This window comes from Drosophila pseudoobscura, chromosome X (genome assembly GCF_009870125.1).
Source record: "Drosophila pseudoobscura strain MV-25-SWS-2005 chromosome X, UCI_Dpse_MV25, whole genome shotgun sequence".
NCBI lineage: Eukaryota > Metazoa > Arthropoda > Insecta > Diptera > Drosophilidae > Drosophila > Drosophila pseudoobscura.
Window position 1 is genome coordinate 28,708,736 of NC_046683.1, and position 21,212 is coordinate 28,729,947.

Sequence of the window (21,212 nt, forward strand, 5' to 3'; positions counted from 1 at the left end):
AAAGAAAAATTAAAATTAAAAAAATTAAAAATTTCCAAAACAAATTGGTATCAGAAAAATGTGCCAGACAACGCTCAAAGCGGAATTGGTAAGAAAAAAAAGAGAGCAGAGTGGAGAGCGGTTATAGCGAGAGCTACTAGACAGAGAGCGCTATTGCTCAGAAAGTTGAAAGAGCGAGAGAGAAAGAACAGTTATTGAGGTTGAGGTGATAGCGAGAGAGTGATAAGACAACAAAAGCTACCAGACGAGAGCGGACTGCAATGCAATACTCGCTCACTGCAACAACACAACACAACACAAGCCGACGCCGAAAAATAAAAAGTTAAATAATATTTTAACACAAATCAAAAGGCATGCACTCGCGTAAAATAATTGGTTTCCAGATTGTTGTCTGGTTAGGGAGTATAATTAGAATTTAGTTAGGAAAACTCCGGCTGTTTATTCGAAACAAAAGGAAAAAATGCGGAGCGCAAAACAAAAACACGTCTGATCACTACGAAAGAGAACGGATATTGTGGATATTGTAACGTGTCCCGCCACGCTAGCTGTTATTCAGCGAAGGGAAGCACACGCTTTGGGTTTCCGGCCTCTGCTCGTCGGCTATTGGAGTGATGTTCTTGCCGCCCCTCCTGCTGGTGGCCTATACGCATTATACCGCGAATGAAGTAGCGTGTCACGACGAAAATGCTTAACCGGGAGACACTGTTTATCCCTGAATAGAATTGTGGATGTGTGCCGGAAAGGCATCTCAGCTCCGCCTCTGGTGTTGTCGAGGTCGTGTCGCCCACCCTACCATGGCCATTCCAAACCGTTCGAATTAATGAATGGCCCCTTTGTCCTGGGCGTCCTACATGGGGAATTTGCCAGCGAAAGCAAAGCGGTAGATTAATACATTATAAAGTTTATTCACTTACTGGCTAAAACAATAACATTACCCGCAAATACCATAATATAATCCCCCGCATTAAAAGAATAGCTAAATTAAATATATGTATAAAATCCCTACAAATACTTGGCTATGTGTAATACAAACGATATACTAAATAAGTCCGAAATGGACAAACTAACTTGCTTGCTGACTCCGTAATGTTAAGAAGCCAATTCGAGTGGGCACTTCTCCCTCCCGCTCACCGACCGGCCCTCATTCCCTTGTTTCAAGTTTTACTTTATTAATAACAGAATTTAAGTCCACTCATACCTTTTCTCCAGTTTATGGCTCCATCGGCGAAAGCGCTTTCCTCGATGAATACCTAAAGCTGCTGTGGTGGAAGAAACACTTAAAATGGCACAAGGTAGGGGGAAATCATAATTGCAAATCGGCGAGAGTCACGAGAAGCCACTACCGGAATCAAATCTAATTCTCTCCTAATTAACTCCGCACCGAGATCAAAATTAATTACACATTTACGAACACGAATACAATTACTCCGTCAATCCGTTGCTTCCTCTTTTTTTTTCCTATTCTCTTTCTCCCGACTGTTATCTATGTTTCCTTTCCACCTCCTGGGCGAAAGGGAACAGCACAAATTTTTTCCCCTGCTTCTGCAGGTGAAAGGTTCGCGAAAGCAAAGAAAAGGCCAAACGGCCAATCTCCGACGGTGCTAGATCGACACTTTCTCTCCGCCGATCTGCTTGCGACCAAGGGACAGGCCCTCCTTATCTGCCGCGTCGCGCTCGACTACTAAAGTGCCGACGCCAACGCCTCGGGAAGCTAGCCGCTTGGGGGGACCGAGCGCTCCCCAAATGTCTTCTCCCTCTGCTTCCACGCTCGCTTCTCCGATGGCTGAGTGCTTTCCAGACAATCCCAAAGGTTTAAACGCCACTTTGTTAGGCTTGCGGTTGCTGTTGTTTGCTGGCTGGCTTCCTTGGACGATCGAATCCGCACTGATTAACTCGATTTACTAAGCGCCAAGACTACAAATGGGACAACTCTTTGATATTTTCCTTTAGCCCTTCTCTTCTTTTCCCGCAGCACTTACCCCCAATCGGACTCAGCGCTATACGGCTTCTGACGACTGAATACGACGCCCACTCGCCTTCAACAAAGAAACTCGCAGTCGAATATTGGATTTAGATATTTAGATTTCCTAGAGTTTTTCTTTCACTAAATTCTTTCTTTTTCCTTTTCGGCGGACCGATGCGCAACCGACTCAATTGACTTTCAAGAGGGAATAGCCGATAGGGACGCCAACGTTCTGGCAGCAAATCCTCTAACAGGTCCCTGGATGCATTTTCAACAGAGATAGCCTGACGTTTTGAGCTGTTACCGTCTTTTTGGTTTTCCTTTGACCCATCGTTCGCCTGCCACACTGAGCACTAGATGGCGCCACAAAAAAACTCAGCATTTTCTGCTACAAGCGCTACAGCTCCTAATTAGGCGTTTTATGTCTTTTAGACTAGATTGGTTTTAAGCCAAACGCAGTGAGAACATCTTCGCATGTGTTAGTAAACACACATTTACATATTAATATCTATGTATTTAAATAAACCAAACAAATTGTTGTGAAATCCTCGATACGAGATTTCAATGTTGAGCAGAAATGCTCTGGGGAATCTTTGCGTTTAATAATGTACTACACGATATAGACAGTTCGAGATTTATTCATTTGGACTTCAATCAACTTAAACTTTAAACGTAATTCGCGTATAGAGTACAATGTAATGGGTAATACGGGTGTAAGCACGGCCAGCTGCAACTGCTAATTGTCGTTGTGATTTCGTCGACACGCAAACGAAGACTCTTCTTGGTGATCGGAGACGAGGTTACGCCGCCCTAGCATGAAACGATGCCGTTCTCCGAGTGGGCAATTGCAGTTAGAGCGCTCTCACTCTCTTTGTAGTTTAACCCTTAGAAAACCGTCCATGCCGCCCCCAATACTGGGACCAGTATTAGAAACCAACGGATGTCACATGTGAATGCTCTGTGAATAAAGAAAGTGTTCGTTATGGTACATGTATGGTCGAATGGAGCTAGCAACGGTGGTAGGATTATTCTGAGGTCTGTGGCAACGGTAGCCGACATAGTTTAGAGACCGATCGTTTGTATACGCCTGATGCTGTTTTAACAGTTGCGACTCTGACTAAACTGTCAGCTCCAGGGTGAACTTCTATTATCCTTCCCAGTTTCCACTCGTTGGGTGGCAGTCGGTCATCCTTGACAATTACTAGATCGCTGACTTGTAGATTGTCGGTTTCATGTCGCCACTTTGGACGGGCTTGAAGATGTGATAGCCAGTCCGAACTCCAACGCTTCCAAAATTGCCGGATCATTTTCTGTCCTTCCAGAAATTGGACTGTGAGTGGAACATCCCTTGTCGTTACATCCGGCGGAGCTAATAATGAATCTCCAATAAGAAAATGTGCCGGGGTGAGGACAGCTAGGTCCTCCGGCTCCGCGCTTAGTGGACATAAAGGCCTGGAATTTAAACAGGCTTCAATTTGTGTTAGCACGGTAGCAAGTTGTTCGTAGGTCATTTTATATCCTGAAAAGGCTCGATAGAGATGTGTTTTGACAGACTTTACATTTGCCTCCCAAAGGCCTCCGAAATTAGGACTATGCGGTGGATTAAAATGCCATTGGACGTTTCGGGCGGCTAAAGCAGGTATTACAGTTGTGGGTAGCTCTCGTTTCAAATGTATTTGCCAGGTTTGAAGAGCCCGGTGGGCACCAATGAAGTTCGTGCCGCAATCGCTATACATGTGTTGACAGTAACCCCGACGCGCGATGAAACGTTGTAGGGCCATGAGAAAGTGTTCGGTGGTTAAGCCCGTGACCGCTTCAAGATGAATTGCCTTTGTAGCCAAACAGATGAAAACTGCGATATACGCCTTGTAGTTTGTGTGTCCACGGAATCTGGATGCTTGAATTTCGAACGCGCCTGTATAGTCCACTCCGGTGGCGATGAATGCACGAGTTGGCGGATTGACTCTATGTAGGGGAAGATCGGCCATCAATTGTGCTGCTGGTTTCGGTCGGTGACGAAAACATCGGACGCATTGTCGAAGAATGCGTTTGACAGTTTGTTTTCCGTTGACTATCCAGAATTTGTGTCGAATAGTGGCCAGCGTTAATTCGGTGCCGCCGTGGAGTGCGAGACGGTGGGCATTACGCACGACGAGATCGGTAAAATGATGATGATTGGGAATGATCATTGGTTGTCGCTGGCTTATTGGAAGGTGCATTGCATTTCGCAGTCGACCTCTGACTCGTAGAATTTGTTGGTCATCTAGAAATGGGGATAATTGACACAGCTTGTGTGTGCCCGATAGTGTCTTGTTTCCCTTCAACCTCAATATTTCTGTCGCGTAGACCTCCTGTTGAATGCTGCGAACGAGATGAATTAAAGCGTTATCGAGCTCCTGCACACTCAGTGGTCCAGACAGTTTGTCCCCTTTGGCTTGAATGTTATGTATAAACCGTAGAATATATGCCATGACTGATATTAACTTGTCGTATGACGACGAGCTTTGGATGAAGGCTTCTGGAGCCTCCGAGACTTGCACAGCATTTTGGAACAAAACTGATGGTTTCTCCTCGATTATAGTCCTGTCGATGTCCTGACTGGGAACTCCGTTTGCAGGCCATTGGCTTTCCGGCTGCTGTAGCCATGATGGTCCAGACCACCATAATGGATGTACTGCTAACTCTTGTGGTGTTAAGCCACGAGTTGCGCAGTCCGCTAGGTTTACCGCAGTAGGTACGTGTCTCCACTGAGTTGATGTACTATGCTCCAAAATCTGTCCAACGCGATTTGCCACAAAGGGTTGCCATCGGTGGGGATCTCCATTTATCCAAAACAAAACGATAGTAGCATCTGACCAATAGAAGGTTGCCATAGGTGGTCCTGCAGTGCGCAGTTGGTCCCGGATCCATTTTGCCAGTTAAACTGCCAGCAGCGCACCCGAAAGCTCGACTCGTGGAATTGTGATCGGTTTCGTGGGTGTGACTCGACTGCGTGCAGCTAGCAAATGAGTTTGAATCATTCCGTTTGGTAGCTCTGCACGAATATATGCACATGCTGCATACGCCAGTGATGATCCATCGCAGAAAACATGTAGCTGTAATGACGCAAGCTCGTGGATGTTGACGCGCAGCCATCGTGGTACTTGAATTTGCTCGACATATGGCAAGTTCTGTATGAATCCCTGCCATCTATCAAGCAGTTCGGTTGGCAGCGGTTCATCCCAGTCCAGTTGTGCTAGACTGCCATCGTTGCGTTTGATGCGGGCCATCCAGAAGTCCTTGAGTATCGCCTTCGCGGTCATGACACAGGACGTGATGAAACCTAATGGGTCGTACAGTCGGGCGACTGTGGAAAGTAAAGAACGTTTAGTATGTGCGTGACTGATTTCAAAATTTATCTTGAACCCAAAATAGTCTTGATGTGGATGCCAATAGAGGCCTAAGGTTTTAACGGGATCTTGGTATTCAAACTCTAATAGTGTCTTATGAGATAAATGGTCTGGAGGTATGTCTTGTAGCAGAGAAGCGTCATTCGCAGAACACTTTCGAAGTTCCATTCCTGCTGATCGTAAGGCTCCGATCAATTGATTTTGAATTTCTAATGCTCCTTCGCGAGTGGAAGCTCCGCTTTGTACGTCATCAACGTATATTTCGTGTCGAAGGACCGTTTCCGCGAGTGGATATCGGTCGCGTTCATCCTGCGCCAGTTGATGTATGACGCGAATGGCTGTGTAAGGAGCTGAAGCAGTTCCAAACGTAACTGTGTTGAGATAATACTCAGCTACTTGGTTGTGTTCGTCATGCCAAAAGATGCGTTGATATTGCGAATCCTCTGCGTTCATGTCAATGCATCTGTACATCTTCTGAATGTCGGCAGCAAAAACAAACGATGGAAACGCCAATTCAGGACCACGCCGGCTAGATCGTTTTGGAGCGCTGGTCCGGTGCATAGGACGTCATTGAGCGATTTTTCGTTTGACGTTTTACAGGAGGCGTCATATACTACTCTAACCTTCGTAGTGACACTTTCCTCTTTGAATACTGCGTGATGAGGCAAGGTGCAACATGTGGACTCGATTCCATTCTCCTTGCTAATGATGCAATGCTGCTGCTCCTTGGTTGTTACTTTGGTCACCTGGCCTAGTTGGAAGTACTCATTCATGACTTCCGAATATTTGGCTTGCAGCTCCGGCTGCCCTTGGAATCTTCGTTGAAGCATTTGGAATCGATTCATCGCGATTTGACGTGATTTGCCTAGCACCTGCGAAGGGTCAAACAAACGCTTAAGTGGTAGCCGTACCAAATACTTGCCGTTTCGTTGACGGATGTGAGTTCGTTTAAAATGTTCCTCGCACCATCGCTCTTCTGGTGTGAGCTGTTTTGCAGAACCGAGATGCTCCATTTCGAAGAATTTCTGGACGAGATTCTCTAGCCTGTTGTGGTGACATCTAATGGTGACAGCGTGTGAGCGTGTGGAAGTGGCCAAAGACTATCCAGCCAAGCTGGGTGTACTGTGGAATTGGTTGGTTCTCCTTTCCTCTGCGGATATCTGAAAGCAGGATCTGTGGGATTACGTCCGCTCCCAGCAGAAGATCAATCCGTTGTGGTTTGTAGAACCCGGGATCGGCGAGTTCTATTCCGTTCAAATGAGGACATTGCTGCAATTTGATGGATTTTGAAGGTAATTGCGATGTAAGCGTTTTAAGTATAAACGCAGTATCAATGGTAGTACAAAACTGCGAAGTACAAGAACTTAATGACAATTCTGTAGTGTAGGTACACCTGTTCTTGGAGGTGGTCCCAACTCCAGCGATTTCTGCCGAAATTGGATGCCGCTTGAGGTTGAGAGCCTGCACTGTGTGCTCTGTAATGAGGGTTCCTTCCGAGCCTGAATCCACTAACGCACGTACCACAGCTGATTGGCCAGTGTGGGGGTTGTGGATTGTGACCAGGGCAGTGGCCAGAAGGACAGTGCTGGGTCCGTGATGCGTTGCCGTAGCGGAGACTAGTTGCGCAGAGTGTGTTCTCACAGACGAGTCGGTCGCTGCAGACTGTGGATGACCACCGGAACTAGTGTTGGGAACCCCTGGGAGAGGCTGTGCCGCGCTCTGAGTAGGAAGTGGGGTCCTAGCGTAGAGTTGCGTAGGTGTAGCCCTGCCAGATGAGTCGCTCGTTGTATACTGCCAGGAGTTACCGGAACGAGCGCTGTGGGAGGCTGCGTGAGGCTGTGTTGCCACCTGAGCAGGAGTTGGGAAGTGCAGCAGTGTATGGTGTCTTTGACCACACTGCGTGCAGTTCCTTTTACTGGTACATTTTGAAAGTGCATGGGAACGGCTCAGACAGTTGAGGCATGCCTTTGCATGATCGACGATGGCTTTCCTTGCAAAGCAGTCCTTGGACAAAAGGTCCGGGCAATGCCGAAGATTGTGACTGTCGCTACAGTGAGGGCAGCGAGTGTGTTCGACAACCGCAGTCTTGGCGTGGAAACTGTTGCCCTTGTATGTTACGTTGCCAACTGCCTTCTTCGGGTGCCTTTGATTGACAGGCTGCGGCACAGGTGTCCGCGTCGTGGAGTGGCCTCGATTTTCGAACACATCGATGCTGACGAGTCGGTCGTTGAGAAATGATTGTAGCTGAGAAAACGTGGCAAGTTCGCCAGAGCTTCCGAGATGGAGCTCCCAAGCTTGCAGGGTCGGGCTTGGCAGTCTGGAAGTGAGATGATGAGCCATCCAATGCTGAACATCTAGATTCTTGAAAGCATTGAGACAAACCGTCGCAACATTAAGCATATGTTTTATATCAGCAGACTGCTCCTTTGTCAACTGTGGCAAGTCATACAAACCGTTCATATGGTACATAAACTGCAGCCGTTTGTTGTCGTATCGCTTGAGGACGAGACTCCAAGCTGTTGCATAGTTATTTCCCGCAAGCACCATCTGCTGAATATCCTCGTCGCGATCCGAGGGAAGAGCTTGCTTCAGGAAATGAAACCTTTGGACGTCGGACAGTTTCTGGTTGTTATGGATGAGTTGAACAAATGCATCGTGAAATGCCGGCCAATCCACAAACTTGCCTGTAAATGTCGGTACAGGTAGCTTGGGCAATTGCACTGATGATACCGATGGATTTGCTGGCTCTGGATTCTGCTGTACCGGTGGTGCTCTAGGACATACATTTTCGTAGGCCTCTGATATGATGCTGAATGCCGTTGTATAGTCTTCATCAAAGCGAAAGGCCACTTCGCTGGACACATAACTATGCGTACTTGGGCAACGAAGTATTAGCAAACGTTGATGATTTTGCTCAAATTCACCTAAGAACCGTTGCAAAGTTTGTAAGCGCGTTTGAAAATAAGCTTTTGTTTTCCGATCTGCGCCATCCTTTCTGAAATTACGCACCGTTTGATTAACCCTCGCAATGAGATTTGTCTGAATAACACTGAGATTGTCGATCTCCACCTGAGGATCGGCTTCGAGATCGTGGGACTCGGCTGTTGACATGTTGCTGTTATATGTGTATGTACCTTTCTCACCCTTAGTTGCACTCTCTTTGACCTTGTACAAAATACCCACAACGAAACACTTACTCTGGTACTCGGGAGTGCAGAAACTGTGCTACTGTGAGCGTTGAGTTGAGGCCTTGTGTCTAGAGATGATGTGCAGCAACAGAACGCTCGTTGGTCTCTTGGTTTCTGCTTTGCACGAGAGAGAGGCTGCTGTCTAACCGTCGGCTGGAGGTGTGTTTTGTGTGCTGCAGTGAGGCTACTGTCCAGGCGCAGAGCTATCGTCTGGTCTTCTTTGTCCCTGCTTCGTGCGAGAGATAGCGGCTGTTGGATAAACCGTTGGTTTGCGGTGTGTTTGCCGTTTACAGTTGCAGCTGATAAAATATGATTTTATTTGTACATTTAACTGAACGCGGAACGAGGTAGAATCATATGCGGATAGGACGAATTAAACGCGGTTCCCCCCATGGGCCACCAAAAATGTTGTGAAATCCTCGATACGAGATTTCAATGTTGAGCAGAAATGCTCTGGGGAATCTTTGCGTTTAATAATGTACTACACGATATAGACAATTCGAGATTTATTCATTTGGACTTCAATCAACTTAAACTTTAAACGTAATTCGCGTATAGAGTACAATGTAATGGGTAATACGGGTGTAAGCACGGCCAGCTGCAACTGCTAATTGTCGTTGTGATTTCGTCGACACGCAAACGAAAACTCTTCTTGGTGATCGGAGACGAGGTTACGCCGCCCTAGCATGAAACGATGCCGTTCTCCGAGTGGGCAATTGCAGTTAGAGCGCTCTCACTCTCTTTGTAGTTTAACCCTTAGAAAACCGTCCACAAATAACAGCTTTTATTTTATAGCCCACGCCCAAGTGTCTCGCACCACCACCCACCCTGCCCATTTTGTATTTATTTTGATTCGGTAAGGTCAGTCCATCAAGGAGCTACTAGACAGAGAGCGCTATTGCTCAGAAAGTTGAAGGAGCGAGAGAGAAAGAACAGTTATTGAGGTTGAGGTGATAGCGAGAGAGTGATAAGACAACAAAAGCTACCAGACGAGAGCGGACTGCAATGCAATACTCACTCACTGCAACAACACAACACAACACAAGCCGACGCCGAAAAATAAAAAGTTAAATAATATTTTAACACAAATCAAAAGGCATGCACTCGCGTAAAATAATTGGTTTCCAGATTGTTGTCTGGTTAGGGAGTATAATTAGAATTTAGTTAGGAAAACTCCGGCTGTTTATTCGAAACAAAAGGAAAAAATGCGGAGCGCAAAAAAAAAAACACGTCTGATCACTACGAAAGAGAACGGATATTGTGGATATTGTAACGTGTCCCGCCACGCTAGCTGTTATTCAGCGAAGGGAAGCACACGCTTTGGGTTTCCGGCCTCTGCTCGTCGGCTATTGGAGTGATGTTCTTGCCGCCCCTCCTGCTGGTGGCCTATACGCATTATACCGCGAATGAAGTAGCGTGTCACGACGAAAATGCTTAACCGGGAGACACTGTTTATCCCTGAATAGAATTGTGGATGTGTGCCGGAAAGGCATCTCAGCTCCGCCTCTGGTGTTGTCGAGGTCGTGTCGCCCACCCTACCATGGCCATTCCAAACCGTTCGAATTAATGACGGAATGGCCCCTTTGTCCTGGGCGTCCTACATGGGGAATTTGCCAGCGAAAGCAAAGCGGTAGATTAATACATTATAAAGTTTATTCACTTACTGGCTAAAACAATAACATTACCCGCAAATACCATAATATAATCCGCCGCATTAAAAGAATAGCTAAATTAAATATATGTATAAAATCCCTACAAATACTTGGCTATGTGTAATACAAACGATATACTAAATAAGTCCGAAATGGACAAACTAACTTGCTTGCTGACTCCGTAATGTTAAGAAGCCAATTCGAGTGGGCACTTCTCCCTCCCGCTCACCGACCGGCCCTCATTCCCTTGTTTCAAGTTTTACTTTATTAATAACAGAATTTAAGTCCACTCATACCTTTTCTCCAGTTTATGGCTCCATCGGCGAAAGCGCTTTCCTCGATGAATACCTAAAGCTGCTGTGGTGGAAGAAACACTTAAAATGGCACAAGGTAGGGGGAAATCATAATTGCAGATCGGCGAGAGTCACGAGAAGCCACTACCGGAATCAAATCTAATTCTCTCCTAATTAACTCCGCACCGAGATCAAAATTAATTACACATTTACGAACACGAATACAATTACTCCGTCAATCCGTTGCTTCCTCTTTTTTTTTCCTATTCTCTTTCTCCCGACTGTTATCTATGTTTCCTTTCCACCTCCTGGGCGAAAGGGAACAGCACAAATTTTTTCCCCTGCTTCTGCAGGTGAAAGGTTCGCGAAAGCAAAGAAAAGGCCAAACGGCCAATTTTCGACGGTGCTAGATCGACACTTTCTCTCCGCCGATCTGCTTGCGACCAAGGGACAGGCCCTCCTTATCTGCCGCGTCGCGCTCGACTACTAAAGTGCCGACGCCAACGCCTCGGGAAGCTAGCCGCTTGGGGGGACCGAGCGCTCCCCAAATGTCTTCTCCCTCTGCTTCCACGCTCGCTTCTCCGATGGCTGAGTGCTTTCCAGACAATCCCAAAGGTTTAAACGCCACTTTGTTAGGCTTGCGGTTGCTGTTGTTTGCTGGCTGGCTTCCTCGGACGATCGAATCCGCACTGATTAACTCGATTTACTAAGCGCCAAGACTACAAATGGGACAACTCTTTGATATTTTCCTTTAGCCCTTCTCTTCTTTTCCCGCAGCACTTACCCCCAATCGGACTCAGCGCTATACGGCTTCTGACGACTGAATACGACGCCCACTCGCCTTCAACAAAGAAACTCGCAGTCGAATATTGGATTTAGATATTTAGATTTCCTAGAGTTTTTCTTTCACTAAATTCTTTCTTTTTCCTTTTCGGCGGACCGATGCGCAACCGACTCAATTGACTTTCAAGAGGGAATAGCCGATAGGGACGCCAACGTTCTGGCAGCAAATCCTCTAACAGGTCCCTGGATGCATTTTCAACAGAGATAGCCTGACGTTTTGAGCTGTTACCGTCTTTTTGGTTTTCCTTTGACCCATCGTTCGCCTGCCACACTGAGCACTAGATGGCGCCACAAAAAAACTCAGCATTTTCTGCTACAAGCGCTACAGCTCCTAATTAGGCGTTTTATGTCTTTTAGACTAGATTGGTTTTAAGCCAAACGCAGTGAGAACATCTTCGCATGTGTAAGTAAACACACATTTACATATTAATATCTATGTATTTAAATAAACCAAACAAATTGTTGTGAAATCCTCGATACGAGATTTCAATGTTGAGCAGAAATGCTCTGGGGAATCTTTGCGTTTAATAATGTACTACACGATATAGACAATTCGAGATTTATTCATTTGGACTTCAATCAACTTAAACTTTAAACGTAATTCGCGTATAGAGTACAATGTAATGGGTAATACGGGTGTAAGCACGGCCAGCTGCAACTGCTAATTGTCGTTGTGATTTCGTCGACACGCAAACGAAGACTCTTCTTGGTGATCGGAGACGAGGTTACGCCGCCCTAGCATGAAACGATGCCGTTCTCCGAGTGGGCAATTGCAGTTAGAGCGCTCTCACTCTCTTTGTAGTTTAACCCTTAGAAAACCGTCCATGCCGCCCCCAATACTGGGACCAGTATTAGAAACCAACGGATGTCACATGTGAATGCTCTGTGAATAAAGAAAGTGTTCGTTATGGTACATGTATGGTCGAATGGAGCTAGCAACGGTGGTAGGATTATTCTGAGGTCTGTGGCAACGGTAGCCGACATAGTTTAGAGACCGATCGTTTGTATACGCCTGATGCTGTTTTAACAGTTGCGACTCTGACTAAACTGTCAGCTCCAGGGTGAACTTCTATTATCCTTCCCAGTTTCCACTCGTTGGGTGGCAGTCGGTCATCCTTGACAATTACTAGATCGCTGACTTGTAGATTGTCGGTTTCATGTCGCCACTTTGGACGGGCTTGAAGATGTGATAGCCAGTCCGAACTCCAACGCTTCCAAAATTGCCGGATCATTTTCTGTCCTTCCAGAAATTGGACTGTGAGTGGAACATCCCTTGTCGTTACATCCGGCGGAGCTAATAATGAATCTCCAATAAGAAAATGTGCCGGGGTGAGGACAGCTAGGTCCTCCGGCTCCGCGCTTAGTGGACATAAAGGCCTGGAATTTAAACAGGCTTCAATTTGTGTTAGCACGGTAGCAAGTTGTTCGTAGGTCATTTTATATCCTGAAAAGGCTCGATAGAGATGTGTTTTGACAGACTTTACATTTGCCTCCCAAAGGCCTCCGAAATTAGGACTATGCGGTGGATTAAAATGCCATTGGACGTTTCGGGCGGCTAAAGCAGGTATTACAGTTGTGGGTAGCTCTCGTTTCAAATGTATTTGCCAGGTTTGAAGAGCCCGGTGGGCACCAATGAAGTTCGTGCCGCAATCGCTATACATGTGTTGACAGTAACCCCGACGCGCGATGAAACGTTGGAGGGCCATGAGAAAGTGTTCGGTGGTTAAGCCCGTGACCGCTTCAAGATGAATTGCCTTTGTAGCCAAACAGATGAAAACTGCGATATACGCCTTGTAGTTTGTGTGTCCACGGAATCTGGATGCTTGAATTTCGAACGCGCCTGTATAGTCCACTCCGGTGGCGATGAATGCACGAGTTGGCGGATTGACTCTATGTAGGGGAAGATCGGCCATCAATTGTGCTGCTGGTTTCGGTCGGTGACGAAAACATCGGACGCATTGTCGAAGAATGCGTTTGACAGTTTGTTTTCCGTTGACTATCCAGAATTTGTGTCGAATAGTGGCCAGCGTTAATTCGGTGCCGCCGTGGAGTGCGAGACGGTGGGCATTACGCACGACGAGATCGGTAAAATGATGATGATTGGGAATGATCATTGGTTGTCGCTGGCTTATTGGAAGGTGCATTGCATTTCGCAGTCGACCTCTGACTCGTAGAATTTGTTGGTCATCTAGAAATGGGGATAATTGACACAGCTTGTGTGTGCCCGATAGTGTCTTGTTTCCCTTCAACCTCAATATTTCTGTCGCGTAGACCTCCTGTTGAATGCTGCGAACGAGATGAATTAAAGCGTTATCGAGCTCCTGCACACTCAGTGGTCCAGACAGTTTGTCCCCTTTGGCTTGAATGTTATGTATAAACCGTAGAATATATGCCATGACTGATATTAACTTGTCGTATGACGACGAGCTTTGGATGAAGGCTTCTGGAGCCTCCGAGACTTGCACAGCATTTTGGAACAAAACTGATGGTTTCTCCTCGATTATAGTCCTGTCGATGTCCTGACTGGGAACTCCGTTTGCAGGCCATTGGCTTTCCGGCTGCTGTAGCCATGATGGTCCAGACCACCATAATGGATGTACTGCTAACTCTTGTGGTGTTAAGCCACGAGTTGCGCAGTCCGCTAGGTTTACCGCAGTAGGTACGTGTCTCCACTGAGTTGATGTACTATGCTCCAAAATCTGTCCAACGCGATTTGCCACAAAGGGTTGCCATCGGTGGGGATCTCCATTTATCCAAAACAAAACGATAGTAGCATCTGACCAATAGAAGGTTGCCATAGGTGGTCCTGCAGTGCGCAGTTGGTCCCGGATCCATTTTGCCAGTTTAACTGCCAGCAGCGCACCCGAAAGCTCGACTCGTGGAATTGTGATCGGTTTCGTGGGTGTGACTCGACTGCGTGCAGCTAGCAAATGAGTTTGAATCATTCCGTTTGGTAGCTCTGCACGAATATATGCACATGCTGCATACGCCAGTGATGATCCATCGCAGAAAACATGTAGCTGTAATGACGCAAGCTCGTGGATGTTGACGCGCAGCCATCGTGGTACTTGAATTTGCTCGACATATGGCAAGTTCTGTATGAATCCCTGCCATCTATCAAGCAGTTCGGTTGGCAGCGGTTCATCCCAGTCCAGTTGTGCTAGACTGCCATCGTTGCGTTTGATGCGGGCCATCCAGAAGTCCTTGAGTATCGCCTTCGCGGTCATGACACAGGACGTGATGAAACCTAATGGGTCGTACAGTCGGGCGACTGTGGAAAGTAAAGAACGTTTAGTATGTGCGTGACTGATTTCAAAATTTATCTTGAACCCAAAATAGTCTTGATGTGGATGCCAATAGAGGCCTAAGGTTTTAACGGGATCTTGGTATTCAAACTCTAATAGTGTCTTATGAGATAAATGGTCTGGAGGTATGTCTTGTAGCAGAGAAGCGTCATTCGCAGAACACTTTCGAAGTTCCATTCCTGCTGATCGTAAGGCTCCGATCAATTGATTTTGAATTTCTAATGCTCCTTCGCGAGTGGAAGAGTGGCTTGCAGCTCCGGCTGCCCTTGGAATCTTCGTTGAAGCATTTGGAATCGATTCATCGCGATTTGACGTGATTTGCCTAGCACCTGCGAAGGGTCAAACAAACGCTTAAGTGGTAGCCGTACCAAATACTTGCCGTTTCGTTGACGGATGTGAGTTCGTTTAAAATGTTCCTCGCACCATCGCTCTTCTGGTGTGAGCTGTTTTGCAGAACCGAGATGCTCCATTTCGAAGAATTTCTGGACGAGATTCTCTAGCCTGTTGTGGTGACATCTAATGGTGACAGCGTGTGAGCGTGTGGAAGTGGCTCGACCAAAGACTATCCAGCCAAGCTGGGTGTGCTGTGGAATTGGTTGGTTCTCCTTTCCTCTGCGGATATCTGAAAGCAGGATCTGTGGGATTACGTCCGCTCCCAGCAGAAGATCAATCCGTTGTGGTTTGTAGAACCCGGGATCGGCGAGTTCTATTCCGTTCAAATGAGGACATTGCTGCAATTTGATGGATTTTGAAGGTAATTGCGATGTAAGCGTTTTAAGTATAAACGCAGTATCAATGGTAGTACAAAACTGCGAAGTACAAGAACTTAATGACAATTCTGTAGTGTAGGTACACCTGTTCTTGGAGGTGGTCCCAACTCCAGCGATTTCTGCCGAAATTGGATGCCGCTTGAGGTTGAGAGCCTGCACTGTGTGCTCTGTAATGAGGGTTCCTTCCGAGCCTGAATCCACTAACGCACGTACCACAGCTGATTGGCCAGTGTGGGGGTTGTGGATTGTGACCAGGGCAGTGGCCAGAAGGACAGTGCTGGGTCCGTGATGCGTTGCCGTAGCGGAGACAAGTTGCGCAGAGTGTGTTCTCACAGACGAGTCGGTCGCTGCAGACTGTGGATGACCACCGGAACTAGTGTTGGGAACCCCTGGGAGAGGCTGTGCCGCGCTCTGAGTAGGAAGTGGGGTCCTAGCGTAGAGTTGCGTAGGTGTAGCCCTGCCAGATGAGTCGCTCGTTGTATACTGCCAGGAGTTACCGGAACGAGCGCTGTGGGAGGCTGCGTGAGGCTGTGTTGCCACCTGAGCAGGAGTTGGGAAGTGCAGCAGTGTATGGTGTCTTTGACCACACTGCGTGCAGTTCCTTTTACTGGTACATTTTGAAAGTGCATGGGAACGGCTCAGACAGTTGAGGCATGCCTTTGCATGATCGACGATGGCTTTCCTTGCAAAGCAGTCCTTGGACAAAAGGTCCGGGCAATGCCGAAGATTGTGACTGTCGCTACAGTGAGGGCAGCGAGTGTGTTCGACAACCGCAGTCTTGGCGTGGAAACTGTTGCCCTTGTATGTTACGTTGCCAACTGCCTTCTTCGGGTGCCTTTGATTGACAGGCTGCGGCACAGGTGTCCGCGTCGTGGAGTGGCCTCGATTTTCGAACACATCGATGCTGACGAGTCGGTCGTTGAGAAATGATTGTAGCTGAGAAAACGTGGCAAGTTCGGCAGAGCTTCCGAGATGGAGCTCCCAAGCTTGCAGGGTCGGGCTTGGCGGTCTGGAAGTGAGATGATGAGCCATCCAATGCTGAACATCTAGATTCTTGAAAGCATTGAGACAAACCGTCGCAACATTAAGCATATGTTTTATATCAGCAGACTGCTCCTTTGTCAACTGTGGCAAGTCATACAAACCGTTCATATGGTACATAAACTGCAGCCGTTTGTTGTCGTATCGCTTGAGGACGAGACTCCAAGCTGTTGCATAGTTATTTCCCGCAAGCGCCATCTGCTGAATATCCTCGTCGCGATCCGAGGGAAGAGCTTGCTTCAGGAAATGAAACCTTTGGACGTCGGACAGTTTCTGGTTGTTATGGATGAGTTGAACAAATGCATCGTGAAATGCCGGCCAATCCACAAACTTGCCTGTAAATGTCGGTACAGGTAGCTTGGGCAATTGCACTGATGATACCGATGGATTTGCTGGCTCTGGATTCTGCTGTACCGGTGGTGCTCTAGGACATACATTTTCGTAGGCCTCTGATATGATGCTGAATGCTGTTGTATAGTCTTCATCAAAGCGAAAGGCCACTTCGCTGGACACATAACTATGCGTACTTGGGCAACGAAGTATTAGCAAACGTTGATGATTTTGCTCAAATTCACCTAAGAACCGTTGCAAAGTTTGTAAGCGCGTTTGAAAATAAGCTTTTGTTTTCCGATCTGCGCCATCCTTTCTGAAATTACGCACCGTTTGATTAACCCTCGCAATGAGATTTGTCTGAATAACACTGAGATTGTCGATCTCCACCTGAGGATCGGCTTCGAGATCGTGGGACTCGGCTGTTGACATGTTGCTGTTATATGTGTATGTACCTTTCTCACCCTTAGTTGCACTCTCTTTGACCTTGTACAAAATACCCACAACGAAACACTTACTCTGGTACTCGGGAGTGCAGAAACTGTGCTACTGTGAGCGTTGAGTTGAGGCCTTGTGTCTAGAGATGATGTGCAGCAACAGAACGCTCGTTGGTCTCTTGGTTTCTGCTTTGCACGAGAGAGAGGCTGCTGTCTAACCGTCGGCTTGAGGTGTGTTTTGTGTGCTGCAGTGAGGCTACTGTCCAGGCGCAGAGCTATCGTCTGGTCTTCTTTGTCCCTGCTTCGTGCGAGAGATAGCGGCTGTTGGATAAACCGTTGGTTTGCGGTGTGTTTGCCGTTTACAGTTGCAGCTGATAAAATATGATTTTATTTGTACATTTAACTGAACGCGGAACGAGGTAGAATCATATGCGGATAGGACGAATTAAACGCGGTTCCCCCCATGGGCCACCAAAAATGTTGTGAAATCCTCGATACGAGATTTCAATGTTGAGCAGAAATGCTCTGGGGAATCTTTGCGTTTAATAATGTACTACACGATATAGACAATTCGAGATTTATTCATTTGGACTTCAATCAACTTAAACTTTAAACGTAATTCGCGTATAGAGTACAATGTAATGGGTAATACGGGTGTAAGCACGGCCAGCTGCAACTGCTAATTGTCGTTGTGATTTCGTCGACACGCAAACGAAGACTCTTCTTGGTGATCGGAGACGAGGTTACGCCGCCCTAGCATGAAACGATGCCGTTCTCCGAGTGGGCAATTGCAGTTAGAGCGCTCTCACTCTCTTTGTAGTTTAACCCTTAGAAAACCGTCCACAAATAACAGCTTTTATTTTATAGCCCACGCCCAAGTGTCTCGCACCACCACCCACCCTGCCCATTTTGTATTTATTTTGATTCGGTAAGGTCAGTCCATCAATAAGCTGAAGACTCAAACGAAATCCAAACTCAAATTTTAGTTCTAGCGGCCAGCAAAACAATAATACACACAAAAAGTACTAACACATGCAGATGATCTCTCTGAGTTTGGCTCACGATGACGCGGCGGTAGCCGAACGCCAGACCCCCATGGGACGGAATATCTGTGTTCAACGTGCGACATGTTCGTTCTATGAACTGGTACATCTATAGACTGTATGGTTAGTGATACGACTATACTCACATCGAAATCTGGACCTTTCCAACAACTGTGTTCGATCTGCATCTGCTTTATCCATTTCAGGAATGCCGCTACTATTTGCTTGAATAGTTATCGATGGTTCTATCGATAGTGTCTATGTGCATGGTAAAACAGTTTAAATTAGAGGCAACACCTCGAATTTAGTGCAATTATGGCTTTAAAAATTAATTATAAATTCTGAACTCGAACTATACAAAATATGATTGTACATTGGAGCTAAGTGTGTACCTTACTCGTGACCTTCTTCAACGTCAAAACAGAAAACTGGTTGAATTCTAAGCTTGTGTCTGTATATGTTGCTGTCATCACTGTAATTAAAAAAGAAGAATACGCTAAATAAAATGAATTATTAATTAGGAACACTTTATGTATATGAATACGTCATTGTGGAAAACTGTGAATGTACCAAAATGCTTACATGTAAGGTTTTTTAGAGGAAACATTCTTCATATATATGTATGTACATACAAACGGAGTTCATATTAAACAAACACATATATAAGCAGTAAGAGAAAAAAACCAATTAAACAAACACGTATATAAAAAAAAACAATTAAACGTTAAGTGGTTGTTCTAAATGCAAAAAATGGATCTATTGTGTTCGGAAAGTCTTGTATGTGATTCAGATTTGTCATTGTATCGCATTAACAAACAAACACTTGCTGCGCCCAAAATCAGGACTGATCTCGCCTCGATATGCCCCTCTATTACTTCTACTGGTGCTGGTAACGACGCAATCGCAGTTTCAAGTCAACCCAACGTCTCGCCTAATTCCGTCGTATGCAAAAGGAGTGAAATTGTTTATATATATACAGCAGATTCATTAATCACACAAAACCAATCACTCCAACTTCAAGAACAAGGTATTAAGGAAAGATTTACTCGCAGCTGCAGCAAGGAGCCTTCGGCTCTTCGACCTCAAGAGTGGCAGACTAAATCCGACTCACGCGGTACAGATCATGTCAATACGGCTATTGGAGATCCTACTTTTAAATCAGATCGATGTCTGGAAAATGTGTTGAAAACTGAGGAAAAACACCAAAATATAGTCGATACATATTTTATAACTGTGCAAAGAGATATAACTCCGGCAATGCGTAAAATTGTCGCTGAGTGGATGATGGAAGTGAGTAATCTAGTGACCAGACGCCGTTAAGAAATTCAAACGCTATACATGATTTATTTCCTACTTTAAGTTTTATAGTCTTCATACAAGTAAAATGAGTATGTTGAGCTGGTACTCAACATTTATCGAGTGTAATCGCCTAGACCTCGGAAGCTAATATACGTACTAAAAATATATACAATCTAACCCCGGTAAATGAGCAATGTCTGCATGTATGTCCCTTTATTATACCCAGTACTTAATCATTGTTTCAAACTATAGACTTGACAATATCAATACATGTTACTTATTGTATGAAATGGCGGGACTAAAACTAATAGCCAGAAACCTTTATTTGACAGAAAAATGTTGGGCTTTGTGAATTTACTGGCGGAGTCAACTCGTTGAGCTTGAAATCTGAATATATTTACATAATTTCCACGCTTTTTAGATTGACGCCATTTAAATTCAGTACATAGCTTTGACCAAGCATAATAGGGCCACCATGAAATATTAAAGGATGAACCAAAGCACAAACTAAATGCTTACACTTTAGCTATATTAGATTGATCTTGAAAATTTTGGATTCAAAAGAGAATAACACCGGAACAATGCTTGTTTATTGGTCCATATCATTCGCGAAATCCAAATTGTCGTATTGGAATTGTAGATTTCCCCCATTGTTGAGGATAATTGCTCCATTTCATCATTCTGTTGAATATTATGGTGAGAAAGTATTCTGCACAGCTCGGCAATTCTATGATCATTTTCGGTCAGATCCCTGGTCCTTAATGACACTTGTATCTTCCCCTGCTTGGAATATGTGGTATCTTGTTGGTTAGTGAAAGCACAAAGCTAGTTGCTGGATGTGACTTGAAGACATTAACTAAATGGACAGAAAATGTATTTGCCTTCTATTTATTGCTGCAAGCCTGCTCCTGTTCGTGTATGTAACGGTGATTCACTCTCATTTGGTGGACATACGACTCATTTAGCTTTCCGCACTGGAAATCGTTTGCTGTTTGGGGGGAGTTGCAAAATATATTGTATTTGAGCTTGGCTTCTATCATCTTCCATTTCTTTGCGTAGTAGATGGTTGGTTATTTTTAACCGCTCCTTCGAGGCATCACAGCTTCGGCTTGCCACTCTCGCCGAAGTTTTTTCTTATTGCATGGCAGCTCTTCAATATGCCTGGTAACACAACTGCTGTTGTGAAGTTTATTAGCTGTTACTATTGGAGTGGAGGGTTTTGCAGCCAGTGACATTACAGGCCCTAATGCTTCAACTGAGCTATCTATGTCATCTTTACAGTAAATAATTTTGCAACCACTTCTTTATTTCGTGTATTTGATCCAAAGTGTGAAATTGTTGCACACCTCTGTAATATCAAATTTAATCAAGTCAGGTTGCTTCTTCAGATCTGTGTAGGCCTAAGCTAAGCCTAAGCTTATTGGCCTAAGCTTGGCATTGTAGTCACCAGCTGCAATAAAGATGTCACCTAATAGGTCGAAGAATTTTACCAATTCTGCTTTGGAAACTGCGGCTAGGTTTAAGTAACCGCTTTGAGTTTTGATATGAATTGATGTTGCCTGTAAATAAGTTGTAGAAAATGTTGGCAACTGATAGTGCCTGATAGGACGTCTGATATGAATTCCAATACCCACATAAGCCTGAAAGTGGTAGCCTTTG

At 45.6% G+C, this 21,212-nt stretch overlaps 2 protein-coding genes across 6 annotated transcripts in view; one reads left to right on the top strand and one right to left on the bottom strand.

Moving 5' to 3' along the window:
* Nucleotides 1–14,627: 14,627 nt before the first annotated feature.
* Nucleotides 14,628–18,487, bottom strand: LOC117185157 (uncharacterized). Its single transcript, XM_033385269.1, has 2 exons — nt 18,401–18,487; nt 14,628–18,347 (listed from the first exon to the last, which is right to left on the bottom strand). The coding sequence occupies exon 2, from the start codon at nt 17,204–17,206 to the stop codon at nt 14,852–14,854; it is 2,355 nt and encodes a 784-aa protein (XP_033241160.1). The 5' UTR covers nt 17,207–18,347; nt 18,401–18,487; the 3' UTR covers nt 14,628–14,851.
* Nucleotides 18,479–21,212, top strand: part of LOC6899629 (G1/S-specific cyclin-D2) — a 67,629-nt gene continuing 64,895 nt past the window's right edge. The window contains exon 1 of one of the 5 annotated variants that reach the window (XM_033385270.1): nt 18,479–19,544. In XM_033385270.1, coding sequence (XP_033241161.1) covers nt 18,996–19,544 — 549 coding nt within the window. In that variant the 5' untranslated portion in view covers nt 18,479–18,995. The remainder of the gene's footprint in view (nt 19,545–21,212) is intronic. The other 4 variants (XM_033385275.1, XM_033385274.1, XM_033385271.1 and 1 more) reach the window with 4 other exon arrangements.

Excerpts from the sequence above, each read along its gene's own strand:
- LOC117185157 (XM_033385269.1), bottom strand. The coding sequence starts at position 17,206 with ATGTCAACAGCCGAGTCCCACGATCTCGAAGCCGATCCTCAGGTGGAG.